General features: G+C 50.2%; 2 protein-coding genes across 2 annotated transcripts; both read left to right on the top strand.

The window, feature by feature from the left end:
* On the top strand, positions 1-4,130 carry LOC129672234 (putative inactive serine protease 43). Its single transcript, XM_055601529.1, is given in 8 exon segments — positions 1-79; positions 258-500; positions 664-823; positions 1,162-1,216; positions 1,218-1,425; positions 2,013-2,117; positions 2,120-2,169; positions 3,894-4,130. Coding segments are annotated over 8 exon segments (1,137 nt in total).
* Positions 4,131-7,331: 3,201 nt separating this feature from the next.
* On the top strand, positions 7,332-13,469 carry LOC129672222 (inactive serine protease 45-like). The gene is made up of 6 exons (XM_055601516.1): positions 7,332-7,434; positions 9,357-9,383; positions 11,246-11,393; positions 11,848-12,122; positions 12,787-12,950; positions 13,236-13,469. The coding sequence occupies exons 1-6, from the start codon at positions 7,332-7,334 to the stop codon at positions 13,467-13,469; spliced, it is 951 nt and encodes a 316-aa protein (XP_055457491.1).
* Positions 13,470-16,454: the final 2,985 nt, after the last annotated feature.

A 16,454-nucleotide genomic window follows, 5' to 3' on the forward strand; every position in this document is an offset into this window, starting at 1 on the left:
ATGGGTGGCATCCGTGGGGGTAACAGGGGCGTCTTGTTGGCCCTCCTGGTCTGGCTTCAGCTTCTTCAGCCTCTGTTTAGTGAGGCCTTAGCTGGGGACAGGGGTTCTGCCCGGTGGGAGCAGCGGGGGAGGTGGAGCTTGGCTTGGGTGGGAGTGGCCATGGTGATGGAGCTGCTGAGGCAGTCAGGCCAGGAGCTAGCGGCTTCACAGGCGCGGCTGTGGCTGGCCTGAGCTTTTCCTGTTGGTCTTTTCCTCAGGTGGCATTTACAAACCCAGAAAGGATTCCGGAGTGATGCCGACAAGTCCTGAGGCCCTGGCACAGTGGCGCTGCTTGAAGCCCCGGAGTATTTCAGATCCCTCAGTAGTTCCGGTGTCTCCAGAGTCGACTGCGACTCCAGGATCAGGGCCTGTCTCAGCGACCACAACCGAAGATGACTTGGAATCCAGTGGTAGCTCTCCAGGAGAACCGTTTTTTTCTAGGTACTGCTAGGGCTCTACAGGCCTGGCCTTGAGGTCAAAGGGTAACCCAGTCAGGCTGGGAGGCAAGGTCAGCTCCAACCCTTGGAGGGCTGCAGAGATAGTCCCTTCCTGAGGAGGACCTTGACTGTGTGTGGAATGGGATGGAGGTGTGAGGTAATGGCTTCACCTTTAATCTCTCTTTAGACGCCTGTGGCCATAGAATTACAGAGCTAAATCATGGAAGTTTATCTGTAGTGAGGAAGTGGCCCTGGCAGGTGAGCCTGCAGAGCAAAAATGAACATGTGTGGGGAGGCTCCCTCATCGGCCACCAATGGGTGCTGACTGTGGCCTATTGTATAAATGGGTGAGTGTTTGGGGACCAGGTGTCCTGTCCCCATCTCTTAAGGTTTTTTTTCTCTCTTCATCTGTAAAAGGAGTTGATGGTCCAGAGTTTTCACCCAGTGACATCCAAACATCCTTATTTTATCAGGTTTCCAGGTGATACTGGTGTAGGAGACACACTTGGAGCGTTGCTGGGTGGGCAAGAGTGGTCAGGGGACCTGGGGAAGGGGCTGTGGCTTGGAGGGAGGGAGAGGGCCGATGCTGACAAGCATGTATCCTGTTTAGGGTGTGTGTGTGTGTGTGTGTGTGTGTGTGTGTGTGTGTAAACCCTTCAGGATGTCTTGTGTGCTTTTTTCACAGCCACCAGGAATACACAACGATGCTGGGAGATAATAAGTTGAACTGTAAATCTGAAAAAAACGCTTCTGGTCCCAGTCCAAGATATCATTTTACCTGCCAATTTTGACATGAAAACCATGAGCGATGACATTGCTCTCGTTCTGCTGAAATTTCCTGTGACCTACTCAGCAGACATCCAGCCTGTGTGCCTTCCCAGAGAGCCCTTCCAAGTGAAAAACGGGACAGAGTGCTGGGTGACCGGCTGGAGCAACCACAAAAAAACTGGTGAGTCGGTCAGCTGGAAGCAACACAGCTTGGGGCTTTGGGGTTGGTCAGCAAGGGTCTAGCTGGCTGACAAGGGAGGAGGCAGGAGAATACATGGACAGTGAGTACTTTGCAACTGTGTTAGGATTTTTTTTTTTTTTGGACAGATGTGATGGTTTCTGTCAAAGTTAGAACTGGGCTGGGGTAATGTGGTACTGACCAGTTTGAGCTGTTCTTCCCTCAGAGGGTTGAGCTTCCTGCCTCCTGGCCTAAGCCAGAGCAGCTCCGTTGGAGAAGGATGGATAGATTTCCTGTCATTATGGCACAGTCTGCCTAAAAGTCTGTGGTCCAATTATAGAAAGCAAAGGTGCCCTACTGTGGCACAGGACCTTTGACCCTATTACCACAAAGACTTTGGCAGATGCTTGGTTGTCACCTTCTAGCTGGCAAGACTTTGATTGTCTGTTTCCTGTGAGACAGGTATCCAGTTCACGGCCTGTCTGCCTTTAAGGGAGCAACTGTCTATTCACACACGGAGTGGCACCTGGAGTGGATGCCGATGGCTCCTGCCAGTCTTCTGGTATAGATCCTAAATTGTCTTTCTGTAGATACTGTGTTTGCTTCAGCTCTTCAGGAGGTTCAGCAACACATTCTTTCCCGTAAGCATTGCGACCGTCTGTTCCAGAGAGAGCTGCAAACATCGAAAAACATAGTGACAAAGGGATGATCTGTGGTCAGCACGACTCAGGACAGAGCCCTTGCTGGGTCAGTTCATGGGCCCCTTAAAGCCTGTATGGTTTGGTTGTCACCTCAAAGGCTTGAGTTATCTGCCACCACCACCCCCTTTTTTAGGTAGGGTTTCACTGTGTAGTCCTGGAATTCACTATGTAGACCAGGATGGCCTCAAGCTCACTTGAAGGTGTGAGCCACCATGCCTGGCTGCTACATCTTGCATAAACCTCCTAGTTAAGGTTTATGGAATGATTTATCATGTTTCCCATGAGTTGACCTGGCTTGATCCTTCTAGGGATCATGCTAAAACATTTAGATCTGGAAGTGAAAATGCAAGCAGTGTTTCACCCTGAATTTTATGTGGCACTCAACCATGCCAAGGTGAGCGCTTGACCTATATCCTCTTAGTTAACCCACATCACAGCCTTGCAGAGTAGACATTATAAATCCCTGGAAGGCAAAATCCAAGGAGATAAACTGGAGATCTTTCTGTGAGTACCTGTAGGATCCCCAGACCCATTTCTTCCTTCTGCATAAGGCTGCACTCTTGATAAGGGGGCTTTGGGCTGTTTGTAGATGCACATTTGAATCTCTTGGAAAGGGGAGGGTACCGTCATGGTGGAGGACAGGCATGTATAAAGATTCAGAGGTCTTTTTTTTAAAAAATAATTTATTTAATTTCATTTTATGTGCATCAGCGTGAAGGTGTCAGATCCCTTGGAAATGGAGACAGTTGTGAGCTGCCAGGTGGGTGCTGGGAATTGAACCTTGGTCCTCTGGAGGAGCAGACAGTGCTCTTACCCACTGAGCCATCCCTCCAGCCCCAGGATTCAGAGGTCTTATGCTGAAGAAGGTTTTATGTGCATTTGAAACAATAGGACAACAAGTGTAGCCATCCAAGTGGTTGGAGTCGGAATATATGCAGCCTGGAGTATTATGTTAAGTTTCTAGACTGGCCCAGCCCAAACTGGGAGGTGAGGCCAGGTGAGTACGGTCAAAGTTACCATCTGGATAAGTGAATCCCTTGGATATGTGGTGCCTGAAGTCTTTTGAGCTTGTTCTGTCATCTAGAAGTCCTAAGCAGAGCCTGAGGTGGTAAGGGAGGTATTTGAAGTGGCTGGTTGTGGACCCTTGGGTTTAAGCTCGGGCAAGGCCATGCGGAATTGTCCTGGAAGGAAAAGTTTGATGTGACTCAGGCCCTTGAAGGCAATGGAGCAGTGGAGGGGGTCACTCAGTGGGGTTAGGGCAGGGAGAAATTCTGAGGCAGTGGGAAGGATTCTAGTACCTCCGTGCAATGATGATGCTCAGAATATTTAGTGTTCTTGAAGATCCAGGGCTGCACCGTCTGAAGAGACCCTGGCCTGATGCTGGAGTGGGCTCTGCAGGCTGTGTATTCTAGAGGCCAAGGCTGCCACGGTTGCAGGGTTATAGGCTATGACAGACTTAGAAGTTCACCACCAAGGGTTTGGTATCCATGGATTAGGGATTAGGGACTCTCAAGGGATATTTCAATAGACAGCTGCTACTCTGTGCTTTATCAGCTTTGTGTGTCTGTGTGTCTGATCACCAGGGAGGGTGATCATTGCTGAGAGGATTTTATGTTTTCTGAGCTTTTCATCTGCTAAATCTCAGTGGTTGAAATAACCCAGGCCTGGAATGGCCTCTGGGTGCCAGGGAGAGTCTTTCCAGTACTGACTTTGCAGCCAGTCTGCTCACTCTGCCATCCCTACCTTTGATTTCTTTCTCCTCTTTTCCAGGGAGATTCTGGGGGCCCCCTTGTCTGTGAAATCGACAAGACATGGACCCAGGTGGGGATTGTGAGCTGGGGCCTCAGCTGTGGCCAAATCCCCATTCCCTCAGTTTACACAGACATCAGTGAATACAGTGATTGGGTCGAATTTATTTTAAGTCAGGCCTCCCATACGGATTCCACAGGAGTGTTGGTTCTATGCCTGAGTCTGGTGCCGCACCTGGCCATCCTGGTCACTCTGTGAACTCCCTAGCCACCCGTCTTCCAGCTGGATTTGATTGTCCCACTGGGCCCCAATATCCCCTTCCCTCTCTCTTGCCCTTCCTTCCAATTCCAATCAGGATCCCATTGCTCTGAGGCAGTAATGGTGGACTGTGGCAGGGAGATTGGTGTTCTGGTCGCTTGTCTCAGACACACCCATACCTGATTGTTCTCTGCCTGGTGGGAATGAGGGTGAGCTCACCCCCAACCAGAGGGCCTGCTAGGTGGGGCACAATGACTCATAACATCCTTCGGGACATCTTCGAAGAAGAGAAGACTGTCATCACCGGTGTGGCAGGCACCAGACTGGCTCTGTTCACATCACACAGCTCAGTGACTGCTGAAAGAGAAGGAGAACAGGGGCGGGGTGGGGGGGGAAGGTGATGGGGAAGGGAGGAAAAAAAGGGGCCCTTGCTAGCTTCCTGCAGAGATACAACGCTGGGACTTAAATATCTGGGGCTGGTAGAAATTCCCCTTTTGGGGGTCTGCTAGTGGGTGCACAGCCTCTGCCCCATAGGCTTCATGGGAAGGCAATCCTTCCTCAGTACTTTAGGGGTCACATCCAGGGTCACCCCCCATTGTGTCGAGGAAGTTCTGGGATGGGAAGGTTTCAAATGTGAACTAAATAAACATTTGGAGACTGTCCTGTCTGCTCTGAATCTCTGCTCACCTGGGATCTTTGGCTTAGAGAACTGCACACCCCCTCCCCAACACTTATGGAGGGAAGTGACTTGCAATTTGTGTTAGAGCACAGACAGGTCGAGGTTGGGCGAGCTCAGATCTGAGTCCCATAGGTAGTCTTGGTAGTCAGTCCTGCTTCCTGTGTGCCCGGCGCTGTTAGCAGGGCAGCAACTTTATCTGAGCTTTACCGATTTCACAGCTAGGAGCAGGGGCTCAGGGGCAGCAGGAACTGGGAGCAAGAATGAAGCGGGGGCCCGAGGAAATGGTCTTTTTCTTTTTTCCATTCATCTGACTTTATTTCCAAAGATTGTGTTCCCAAAGCCAGGAGGATATTCACAAAGATTCACTACATTATGTCCAGCTTCGTCCATCTCACACAGGGTCTGGTATCCCTGACTGTCAGGCTGTTCAGTGGTGCCCTCCCAATTTCCCTCTCCCACCCTTTGTCTTCCCAGGGGTCTGTGTTCTCCATGGCTTTCATGGACATTCAGTTCTAACCATTGCCCAAGGAAGGATGGACCTGACAGAATTTACATCAAACCCTGTCCCTCTCTGTGTGTGTGTGCGTGTTTGTGTTTTGTTTGTTTGCTATTTTGTTTTATTTGAGACAGGCTATCACTATGTAGCCTTGGCTGTCCCAAAACTCACAGAGGCCTGCTTGCCTCTGCCTTCCAAGTGCTGGATTAAAGACGTGCACCACCACACCCTGAATGTCAAACCCATCTCCTAATGAACACATACATCACCAAATATTTTCTTAAAAAGCCACTGGATACTGAGCTGGTGAGGTGGTGTTTGCCCATATCTCCATCACCTGTGAGGACAACCAGTTGTTCTTTTGCTACAAACTGAGTTTGAGGCTAACCTGGGATACTCAAAACGCTGTGTCAGAACAACTATGGCAAAACCCTAAACTACCACCCTCCAGAAACCACTGGTTCTTCACAGACCAACAATACAAATTTAACTTTGTTTGCTATAGCAAGTCATGCTATGTCCATAGGTGGTTTTCCTCTGTTCTATGGCCCTTCTCTCAGCCTTATGGTCCATTCTTCACCTGTGCGAGCATCCCCTGAGGGCTTGTTAAAATCCACATTACTGCCACGAGTGATGGGACACATCTGTAATCCCAGCACTCGAGAGGCAGAGGCAGAAGTACCACAAGTTCAAAGCCAGCCAGGGCTACACAGAGAGGGGTCCTGCCTAAAAAGAAATAGGACCCACATTACCGGCCTCACCTATGGAACTTTCAGCCCTGGAAGTCCAGGCCAGGGCTTGAGGATGAAGTCTCCAGTACGTCCCCAGGTGCTGCTGGGCAGCTGCTGTGGACACCTACCTTCAGGAAAGAACCGCTGGCAGCAGGGCGACCTTCTCCTGCCTGTCTTGGCATATGAGCGGCACCGACGATTACTCATTCAAACTCCTTTAAATGTCAAGCTGGGGGCTGAGAAGGCTCAGTGGTTAAGAGCTTCTCTAAGGCCCAAGTTTGATTCATAGAACCCCCACAGTGGATTTTAGCCATCTGAAACCCAGGAGATCCAATGCCGCCTTCTGGCTTCTGTGGGCATCAGGCCTATACAGTGATGCGCAGACAGACATACGGACAAAACACTCATACACATAAAAATGAAATTTAAGTGACAACCTGGGTGATGGGGTCCCCAGAGTTCTGTAGGACACCTGGAACCAAATAAAGGAAACAGGAATTTCGGTGGACACCTCCCAACCTCTGCTGGGCTCTGCAAATCCAAAAAGATCATCCTTGTGTGGAAAACCCCGTTTATACCCAACGCCAGGCAAAAAAAGGGCCACTCTTTTAAGTGCCAACAGTCCTTCATACACTGGTCTGTGGAACAGGTCCGCTGCCCTTCTTTACTGGGCACGTTGCCCCCTCCTTGATTTAGTCTTAGATCCAGTTCAGCCAATATGATCTCAAAATCATCTTACCTACTTATAACGGCCTTTTTTTTTTTTTTTTTTTTTTAAGACAGGGCTTCTCTATGTAGCCCTGGCTGTAGAATAGGCTGGCCTCGAGCTAGCTCACAGACATCAGCCTGCCTCTGCCTCCCGAATGCTGGGGTTAAAGGCGCGAGCCACCATGCCTGCTTCAATACTGTTATATTCTGTTCTCCGGCTTTCCTGGTTCTTGTCAGCAGTGACTGTGAAAAATCCTTATGCAACAGGCCCAGAGAACAAGGGTATAGCCCGAGTCGGACAACAAGGTGCCATTCCCAGCACAGGGACGGTTTGGCAGTAGGCTCCCACACTTAGAGCTCTGGCGCTGCTTCCGTAGATCTGTACGCTGAGACCCAGTCTCAGCCAAGGGATCTGAAGTCATCCTAAGGACCAGACTGGGTCCAGGTGCCAGAACCCGAAGACCCTGAAAACGCCTGTCAGGCTCTTGGCAGCACCATATTAGTCACGTGTCTAAGACGCCATCATGTACAGGGGTGTGGGGCACGTGACAGCACGCCGCCCCTCCGCCGCCCATCGGAACATCTTCATGGCTACGTCGTGCGGTCTGGACGCTGGGCCTGGATCCTTGAGGCGCCGGATCCTAACCCGCTTTCTGGCGCTACTGTTGGTGCCTCTGCCACCAAACTTAGGTGAGGCAAGGACCTCCTTCTCTGTTGTCCTTTCTTTCTGTGTCCTCTCCCCTCCAGTCTTGCTCAGGTTGGGCAGTTCCTTTCCGCCACTTGGAATTTTTGTGTACCAGCCCTACCTCGCTGTCACCTCTTTTCTGCTATCCATTCCTAGATTTCTAGGTTCCTCAGGCCACAACCGCCTTGTGGCCTCCTGGAGACAGTCGGGGGTGGGGTAGCGGGGAGCATTCCTGGCCTCTCCCTCCCCGCGCAGATGCCTTCCGCATCTCCATCCCTTCAAACGGACGATATACCTAAATGTTGGTTTCTTCCCACCAGCGGCTGAGGACAGGCCCTTAAGTGCTGTCTTCTCAGACTGACCCCCTCACCCCCGCCCTCCGAGCCCCCAAGTTTCCAGGGATCCCTCCGAATCTGACTGCTCTGTAACACTACCCAGACCTGCTTCTTTGCGTCCTGGCGGGGTGGGGCTGGAACAGGGCCCTCCCTACGCTGAGAGGCGGGGCTCATGCTTGTCAGACTCAGGTGTTCACTGCCTTTCCCTGGACATCTCTCCCTGGGCCAGCCTTCCCCCAAGAGGCACTATCACTTAGGCTTCCCTCTGGCACTTCGTTATTTATTTACTATGTAATTTGAAGCCCGCTCCTGACATCATGCCCATCACCTTTATTGCTCTTGTTTTTTTTTTTTTTTTTTTTTTTTACTTCTCTCTCCTTTTAAATTCTCTGTGGCTTCTCCCCCCTCCCATTCCCCCTATTTTCTTCTTTTATTTGGGGAGGAGAGCAAGGTCTCATGAACCCTAGGATAATAGCCTTGAACTTTCCGTGTAGCTGAGGATAGCCTTGAAGTCCCAAACCTCTTGTCTCCACCTCCCGAATGCTGGGACTACAAGTACCTTCCCCAGCGTCCTGATTCTCCTGTTTCAGTAGAATCCTCTCCTCCATGCCCCCAGTCTCTGCTCCTCTCTGACATAAGGATGTTCTGAAAGCGCTGTTTGAATCCTTGCGCCTTCCCTCTTCTCTGCTCCGGTGAATGGGCATTGAGCTGCAATGTCCTAGGCACTGAGCTGCAGTGACATCATGCCACGTTATAAAACAACAGCCTGACGGTACACCCACCTGTGGGCCCTTCCCAGAACCATCTCACACCTTTGGGGTCCACACCAGCCCCTCATCTCTCTCTTCCTTAGTTGTCCAACTCAGTGAAGTGAGCCTCAGCCATTCCTGTTCTGAATTCTGAAACCAGGAGACTAATCCACGTCCCTTCGTCTCCCATCAAGCTGGTCATATCTGTTCTCAGAGCCTGGCTCAGATCCCCTCATTGCTGCCTGGGTCCTCAGAGACCCGTGGGATACCTTATCACCTTTCTGCTCTTGTGATTCTCTGCTGCCATCCTGATAGAATCCTACAATCCCCACCTCCTCTGGCTTCCCAGAGCTGCTCAGCCTGGCTCTTGTGGCCCTCTGCAGCTGGCCCCTGGTGCTCCTATCCACACATCTTTCTCTTCCACCACAGACATTGCTTTTGTCCACCAGAGGCCCTGGAATATGTTACTGTGCTTCTCCCTGGAGGAATTGGTTTATTTGTTTGTTTGTTTTATTTGCTTTTCTCCTCTTTAAGATGTTTCCCAGCATTCTCTCTTCTCTGCTATCTCTTACACCTGCCACCTCTTTTGGATTCACCTGACGCCTTTGGCCCTGTTCTGCCCTGATCGCACATGGTGGTATCATGTTTACTGTCTGAACAGTTGGGCAGCATGTGTTCCCAGACAGGCTCTGATACAGTTGTTCCCCAGTCTGAGATTAGGGACTATTTGGTAAATGAGTGAATGGACTAATTAATAAACACACATACACACACATGCACAATCACATCTCTTTACTGCTATCCTGCTTTTTGCTTCACATCTGTCCTTTTTTCCTCTTTCAGGTTATAAAGAGGACGGCTCCCAATCAGGTGGGTCAGTGAGTCCCCGTGGCAGGGAAAGTTTCAGTTCCTGGGAAAAACAATGCTCTCAAAGCCTCTGCCTAAATAGCATTTGTCTTCATAGGAAGCAAGTATTAGATGTACTTCCTAAACAGGACTTGTAGCCGCCAGGACACAGCCCTGTTTAGAGCAAAGAGCGCCTGGGTCTTCCATGGGAATTCAGCTCAAGCTTTGAGCCTCTCCCAAAGTTGCCTAAGAAGCCTCCTGGGATGCTGTCTGCAGAGCCTGGCTCCTGGGGCTTCCTGTCTTTTTCTTTAGATCCAGGGAGTGCATGCTTGGGTTCACAGGCCTCCGCTGCCTTGGGTTCTGTCAGCACCCCACAAGGGCCCTATTGACTATGTGGTTGATTTACTATGTTCTTGCCTCTGCCCAGGCCTCACTCTTTTCAGTTTTCCCTTTGTGATTCAGTCTCACTTAAAGACGCGCGCATGCACAGGCGCCTGTATGTGAGAGCGTGTGCAAAGGTGTGTGGAGACCGAGCCACGCTCGGGTGTCGTTGCTCATGCTCTGCCTGCTTTGCCTCTGGCCGTTCGGGAGGTCACTGCTCAGGACAGACTGTCTAGTGAGCATCAGGGATCTGCCTCTCCTTCCTTCCCAGCTGGAATTACAAGTACGCATGTACCACCAAGTCTGGCTGTACTCCGTGCTGGAGACTGAACGCAGGTCTTTATGCTTCACACTTCAGGGCCCCTAAAGAATTTCTGTTGTTGTCGTTTTGACATGGGTTTGTTTTTGTTGAGGCTGGAGAGATGGCTCGGCAGTTAAAGCACTGTCTGCTCTTCCAGAGGACCCAAGTTCAATTCCCAGAACCCACATGGCAGCTCACAGCTCTCTGTAATTCCAGTCCCAGGGGATCTGACAGCCTCACACAGACACAATGCAGAGAAAACTCCAATGCACATAAAATACATAAATTAATTAAAAAGAATATTTGATACATGTTTTTTTTAGGGTTTTTCTGTTATTTTTTATTTTATGTGCAACAGAGTTTGTCTGTGTGTATGTGTGTGCTTGTGTCAGAAGAGAGTGCCAAATCTCCTGGAACTAGAGTTACAGGTGATTGTGACTCAGCATGTTAGTTCTGAGAACCGAACCTGGGTCTCTGGGAGAGCAGAAGTTGCTCTCAACTGTTGTGCAGACTCACCAGCTCCTTGCTAAATTTTTAGTGTATAATCAGGTTTTTGTTTGTGGTTTTTGTTTCTGTTTTTCAAGACAGGGTTTCTGTGCGCAACAAGCCCTGGCTGTCCTGGACTCACTTTGTAGACAAGACTGGCCTCAAACTCATAGAGATCCACCTGCCTCTGCCTCCGAAAGTGCTGGGATTGCAAGCGTGTGCCTTACAGTCAGCTTTGTTAGGACACTTTCAAACATGTTTAGAAAGTTGCTTTGTCATGCTTTTGCCTGGTATCCACTCGTCCCTTTTGTAAATATGTTTCGAGATTTTCTTCCTCTTCTTTATTTTTTGATTTAATTTTTATTATCTTATTTGTTTACTGGAGACAGGATCTCTCTACATAGCCTTGGCTGTCCGGGGACTCCTTCCTGCCTCTGCCTCCTAAGTGCTGAGATTAAAGGCATGCACCCCCACACCCTCACAGCACATTGTATTTTGTTTAGAATCTCTGCACCTATGTTCGTTCATTCATTCATTCATTCATTCATTCATTCATTCATTCATTCATTCATTCATCTTTCATTCATAAACCCTGACTAGTAGACCAGTAGGCAAATCCCTGATGTCATAGCCTTGGCATCCTGACCCCTGAGGGTGACTTGTTCCTCTTGTTTTCCTCTCTGTGAACGCTGCTCTCTCCACAACGCTTGTGCTGAAGTTTGTGGCATACCCTGGTGGCTAGACAAATTGGAGACGATGCATCACTGGCCCTGGGAAGTGAGCGTGCGCATGGAAAATGAGCACGTGTGTGGAGGGGCCCTCATTGACGGCAGCTGGGTGGTATCTGCAGCGCATTGCATCCAGGGGTGAGTGGGATCTGTGTATCTGTATCCGGGCTCTAAAGACTCGGAGCTGCCTCGGGTGCAGTCCGGCTCCTCGGGACGTCTGGGAGACAGTGCAGGAGGGAACAAGGAAGAGTGGGAAGAGGCTGTCTTAGGGTCTCACAAGCTCCTTGGACTAAATTGGGGTGGAGTCCCAAACAATAGACACTGTATCCTAAGCTGGGCAACAGGAAGACCCAGACCCTCACCCTAGGAGAATATTTATGCGCACCGACACCCCCACACCTTGACCCAATGTGACCGTGAATGAAAGGGCTGGTATGTCTTTGACCTTGTACACTCCAGGGCTGGGCTGAGCCAGACTGAGTGCACAGAGCATGTCGGCCAGGGCTCCCAGGAAAGGGTCCTGGGAGGAGGCAGGTGTGTAGCTGTTCGGGGGAACTGATGTCTGTCAGGTGAGCCTCTGTACCTCCTGCAGCAACAAGGAATACTCAGTGCTGCTGGGCAGCAGAAAGCTCCAGCCAGCTAGCTCCCCTGGGGCCCTGAAGATTCCCGTGAGGGACATCATTGTGCACCCCAAGTACTGGGGCCGGAACTTCATCAGAAACGACTTGGCCCTTCTCCGTCTCGACGCTCCGGTCACCTTCAGCAAGTACGTGCACCCCATCTGCCTCCCGGAGCAGAGCTTCAGTTTGGAGGTCGAGACACAGTGCTGGGTGACTGGCTGGGGCCAGGGTAAGCAGCACTCCTCCGGTGAGTTGGACCGGGTTGGGGAGTGCCCCCTTGGGCCTTCATCGCCCCATCCCTTGGGCTGCCTTTGAGGAGGCTCTGGCCGTGGTCTCTAGCCTGTGGTTTGGAGTATGTTAGGCCCTCCTCATATGGGGTTCGTTGTCACAGTTCACACAGGCACCGCAGTCAAGCCAACACTGCTTGGGCTGTGGGCACGATCAGCTGCCGCCTAAGAGAAACTCAGGAGGTAGGAGGTCATCAAGTACCCCCCTCACACACACACACAACTGAAACAGCTGCCATATTCGAGCCCTTGAATTGGAATGCATGCTCTGCCTGAAAGGAAGTCACAGAGCAGGACATTGGGGTGGGTGGTATGGAGGCTGACAAAGAAAGTGTCAAAAAAAGCCAGGCATGTTGATTATTGATGAATGCCACCTGTGATCCCAGCATTAGGGTGGTGAACCCAGGAACTGTTGAGTTCAAAGCCAGCCTCAGCTAAATGATTTTGATACCAGCCTGGGCTGCATGAGACTGTTTAAAAAACAAAACAAAACAAACAAACAAACAAAAAAAACAAAACAAAACAAAAAAAAAACAAAACAAGAAAATCAAGCAAGGCAAAGAACTTGTCAAAGGATCCTGAGATGAAGCTCTAGTCACAGCTTATCCTCCATGCTCCCTTCAGGCAACAGGACACTGACTCCAGTGCTTCATGAGGTCAAGGTATTCATTATCGACAGCAAGAGGTGTGACCGTGTTTTCCACAAGAAGTCTCTCTACCCCCCAGTTCTCCCCCTTATCCAGAGGAACATGATCTGTGCCACCAGTAATGGAGAGAACTTGTGCTATGTGAGTGTCTGGAGGCTTCCGGCACCTCTCTTTCTGGGGGTGAGTCCTGGGCTGGGGGCCTGTTCCCTGGGGCTTGGTCTCTTGTTGCCAAGACCAGGCTCTGCTCTTGCCATCCTTTCTCCATGACTGCCATTGGCTGCGATTCACAGGTGTGGTCTCCAACTGAGAAGCCAGAAGGGGCCCGAGCTAGTGAGCTCCTGGAGAAGTGATTCCTTCAAGCAGAACAGAGAAGGGGGCTGTTGTAGGTCTTAGCAGGACCTCCGTCACTCCTTTCTCTTTGTCTAGGGGGACCCTGGAGGGCCACTGGCTTGTGAAGTTGATGGCAGATGGATTCTGGCTGGGGTGTCATCACTGGAGGAGGCCTGCATCAAACCACAGAATCCAGGTGTATACACTCTCCTCACCAAATATACCAACTGGATCCAGAAGCAAGTGAACCATGGGGTGCTGTTGGGGCCCTGCAGGGCCTCCTGGCTTCTGTTCCTGTCCTGGCTGCTGCAGCTCCCCATAGGCCTCTGATTTCTCCACCCCATCTCTTCCTGCTTTGCCTCTTCTGAATGGCACCAGTAGATGACTGAGCAAGGTTGCATGTCCATACTCCACAGGAGTCAGGGTGAAAATAGAGTGGTCCCCGGAGAACGTGGGTCCTGCTTTGGCCTCAGAGCAGGGAGGGGTGTGGTAGGCCTTGTGTGACCAGGACAAGGGAAGTATAACACAGAAGCAACATTCTAGAATTTAAGACCAAGAGCAGAGATCAATTTTGTGTGCACAAGAACTGGCTCTTTCTCTTTTTTTCTCCCGTGTTCTTTGGGGGTGATTCTGGGGGGTGGAGTAGATGAGAGGTAGGCCCACCTAGTTTGGGGGTTCATGGCTTCTACTATGTTTCTAGCACTGGGACATAGGAATAAGGGCCTGGGCTTGTGGTCTCAGTTTCCTCACCTGTATAGAGGTCACAGCATCGGGGAACAGTTGAAATATGCCTTGTGGACCAATAGCTGGAATTTCAGACTCAGCTGTCTAGCCAGCTTCCTTCCTTCCCTCCCTCCTTTCATTTCTCCATCCCTCCATCCTTTCCTTCTTTCCTTCCTACCTCCTTCCTTCTTCCTTACCTACTCTTTTCTTCTTCCTTCATTCTTCCCTCTTTCTCCCTCCCTCCCTTCCTTCTTCTTTCTCTCTTTCTTCCCTCTAAACTGATTGTGGGAGTATGACATGCCCACTGTAGAGAGCTTCAAAACAGCAAAGGCATGATTGCCCAATCTGAGGGTTTTATGCATTTGAATTGAAAATACTTGTTGAACGAAGTTTGAGCTACAGCTAATCATTTCCTGCTTGTCAACTGTGTTCATCAAATCTTGTCAACACCTCAGATAGTTTATACCTGCACAGTCTGGATTTCTGAGAGTCTTACCCCCAAATAAAGGTTTGTCTGTTTCCTCTTAGAGTTCTGTTTTGTATGGTTTGAAAAATGATCTGGGACAGCCACATTTTGGGTTTTGAATGAGTGAGTTTATTAAGTGTATAACAGGAGAAACTAAAAGAATAAAACTAAAAGAATAAATAGTAACTGATAGGTAGATAGTTGGATGATAGATAACTGATAGATGATAGATAGGTAGTTGATGATAGATACGTACAAACAGATGATAGATAGATAGATAGATAGATAGATAGATAGATAGATAGAAAGTACCACTGAGTCAGGTGTTAAACACACCCAGCAGAAATTGACTAGGGAAGTGCTGTTGGGGCAGTCAGATGGACTTCCTGTAGAGGGTCCCAGGCCAAGCAGAGTCCTCTCAGCTAGGTCTCCCAAGTAAGAGAACAAATAGCACCAGATAGATTCACTATCAAATCCTGCACCCCTGCGGCAGCTAACAGCCATCTGTAGTTCCTGCTCCAGGGGATATGACACCCTCTCTGGCCTCCCTGGGTACCAGGAAGACAGACACACATGCGGGCAAAACTACCCATACATGCATAATAATTTTTTCATGAAATAGAATTTTGTATTTTCATTACTTGTTTACAAAAGTGCTTGGTTTTTATTTTATTGTCCTTGTATTGCTCAAATGCCCTCTTCCTTTCCAGAAGGAAGTGTTTTGAAAGATGGGGCTGGAGAGATGGCTCAGCAGTTAAGAGCACTAGCTGCTGCTGCAGAGGAGCGGCGTTTCATTCTGTGCACCCTCTTGGTAGCTCCTGTGGGGCAGTCCGTTCAGTGGCCCTCTTCTGGCCTCTGTGGGTACTGAACACGTGGTGTGCGTGTGCGTGTGCGTGTGCGTGTGCGTGTGTGTGTGTGTGTGTGTGTGTGTGTATAATTTTTTTCTTTCAGGCAGAGACACAAAATAAATCCTTCTTAAGAGAAAGTATTATTTTTCACAGAGGCAGAGAGTTTGTCTTTTTTAGAGTTCTCCACTTCTGCTGTGTTGAGGGCATCCAACTGTAGGAGTCACCATTTCCTGCATTTTCTACCACACACCCCTAAGAAAACAGTTTTATTTGCTTGTCTCTGAATACCACCCAGCAGGTGCACTTCCATTTCCGGAGTCCTGTCCTTGAGTGTGCTTATGGGATTTTCCACAGAACCACATGCAGCCGTAGACTGCTCGGTGCCAGTGAGCTATCGGGCATGCATTCTCTGAGGCAGCCGGTGGGCAGCGCTCCTGGAGCCTTCCCCACAGCCTCCTACGAAGTCTTGTCCTCTGCCCTGTTTCTAGGGGTGAAGCTTGGATTGTGGCTTCCATACATCTACTTCACTACATTGTTCTTGACAATGATCACTCCCTCAGCAGCGGGCAAAAAGTGTGTCACTTTGTGCCTCAGCAGCACTGGTGGGGTGCAGTAATGGAGCCTCTGAGGAAGAAGGTACCTCAAGTGAAGGGGGGGAGGTGTCCCTAACACCATGAATTCTGTTGAAGACTCAAGCTCGCAAGCTTCCCCAGCAGCCTCACAGAGAGCCCCCACTCCCCACCCTCCCCAGGACCTCTGTCTTTTAAAAACACGGCCCCTAAGGGAAAAACAGAACTCTCCAGTCACGTAGCAGTCCCTATGCAAAGGAGTCCTGTCTCGGTTTCCATACCTCTAGGGGCTCATCAGAGGAGGCTGAGGAGAGCACTATGGGAGTTTCAGGGGCTGACCGCAAGGCACTGTCACAAACCATACACTTGGTACTATCAGGAGCAGACAAAGGACAAGGTCTCAGGCTCAGAGCTAGGCATGAGAACGTCATCAAGGGCATTGCTGAGAGCTGGCCTCAGGGGACACTGTAATGGACCAGACATGGCCACAGGCTCAGTGCTGAGGCCCCAAAACACTGTTCCAGGGAGGTCTCCGACATCCTCCCTTCATGGCTGTGGCTGACCCCTGAGGCTGCTTCAGCAGGCCCAGCCCCTGCCTTCGAGCAGACACCGGCTCTCTGCGTCCCTGAACGACGGAGTTCTAGAATCCACGCACCATGGAGACGCCCATCTTGTTCTAAGGAGCAACAAGGGCTGAGTGGTCCTTACC

The sequence above is a fragment of the Psammomys obesus genome, unplaced genomic scaffold (assembly GCF_907164565.1).
Source record: "Psammomys obesus unplaced genomic scaffold, mPsaObe1.curated_primary_1811, whole genome shotgun sequence".
NCBI classification, from domain to species: Eukaryota; Metazoa; Chordata; class Mammalia; order Rodentia; family Muridae; genus Psammomys; species Psammomys obesus.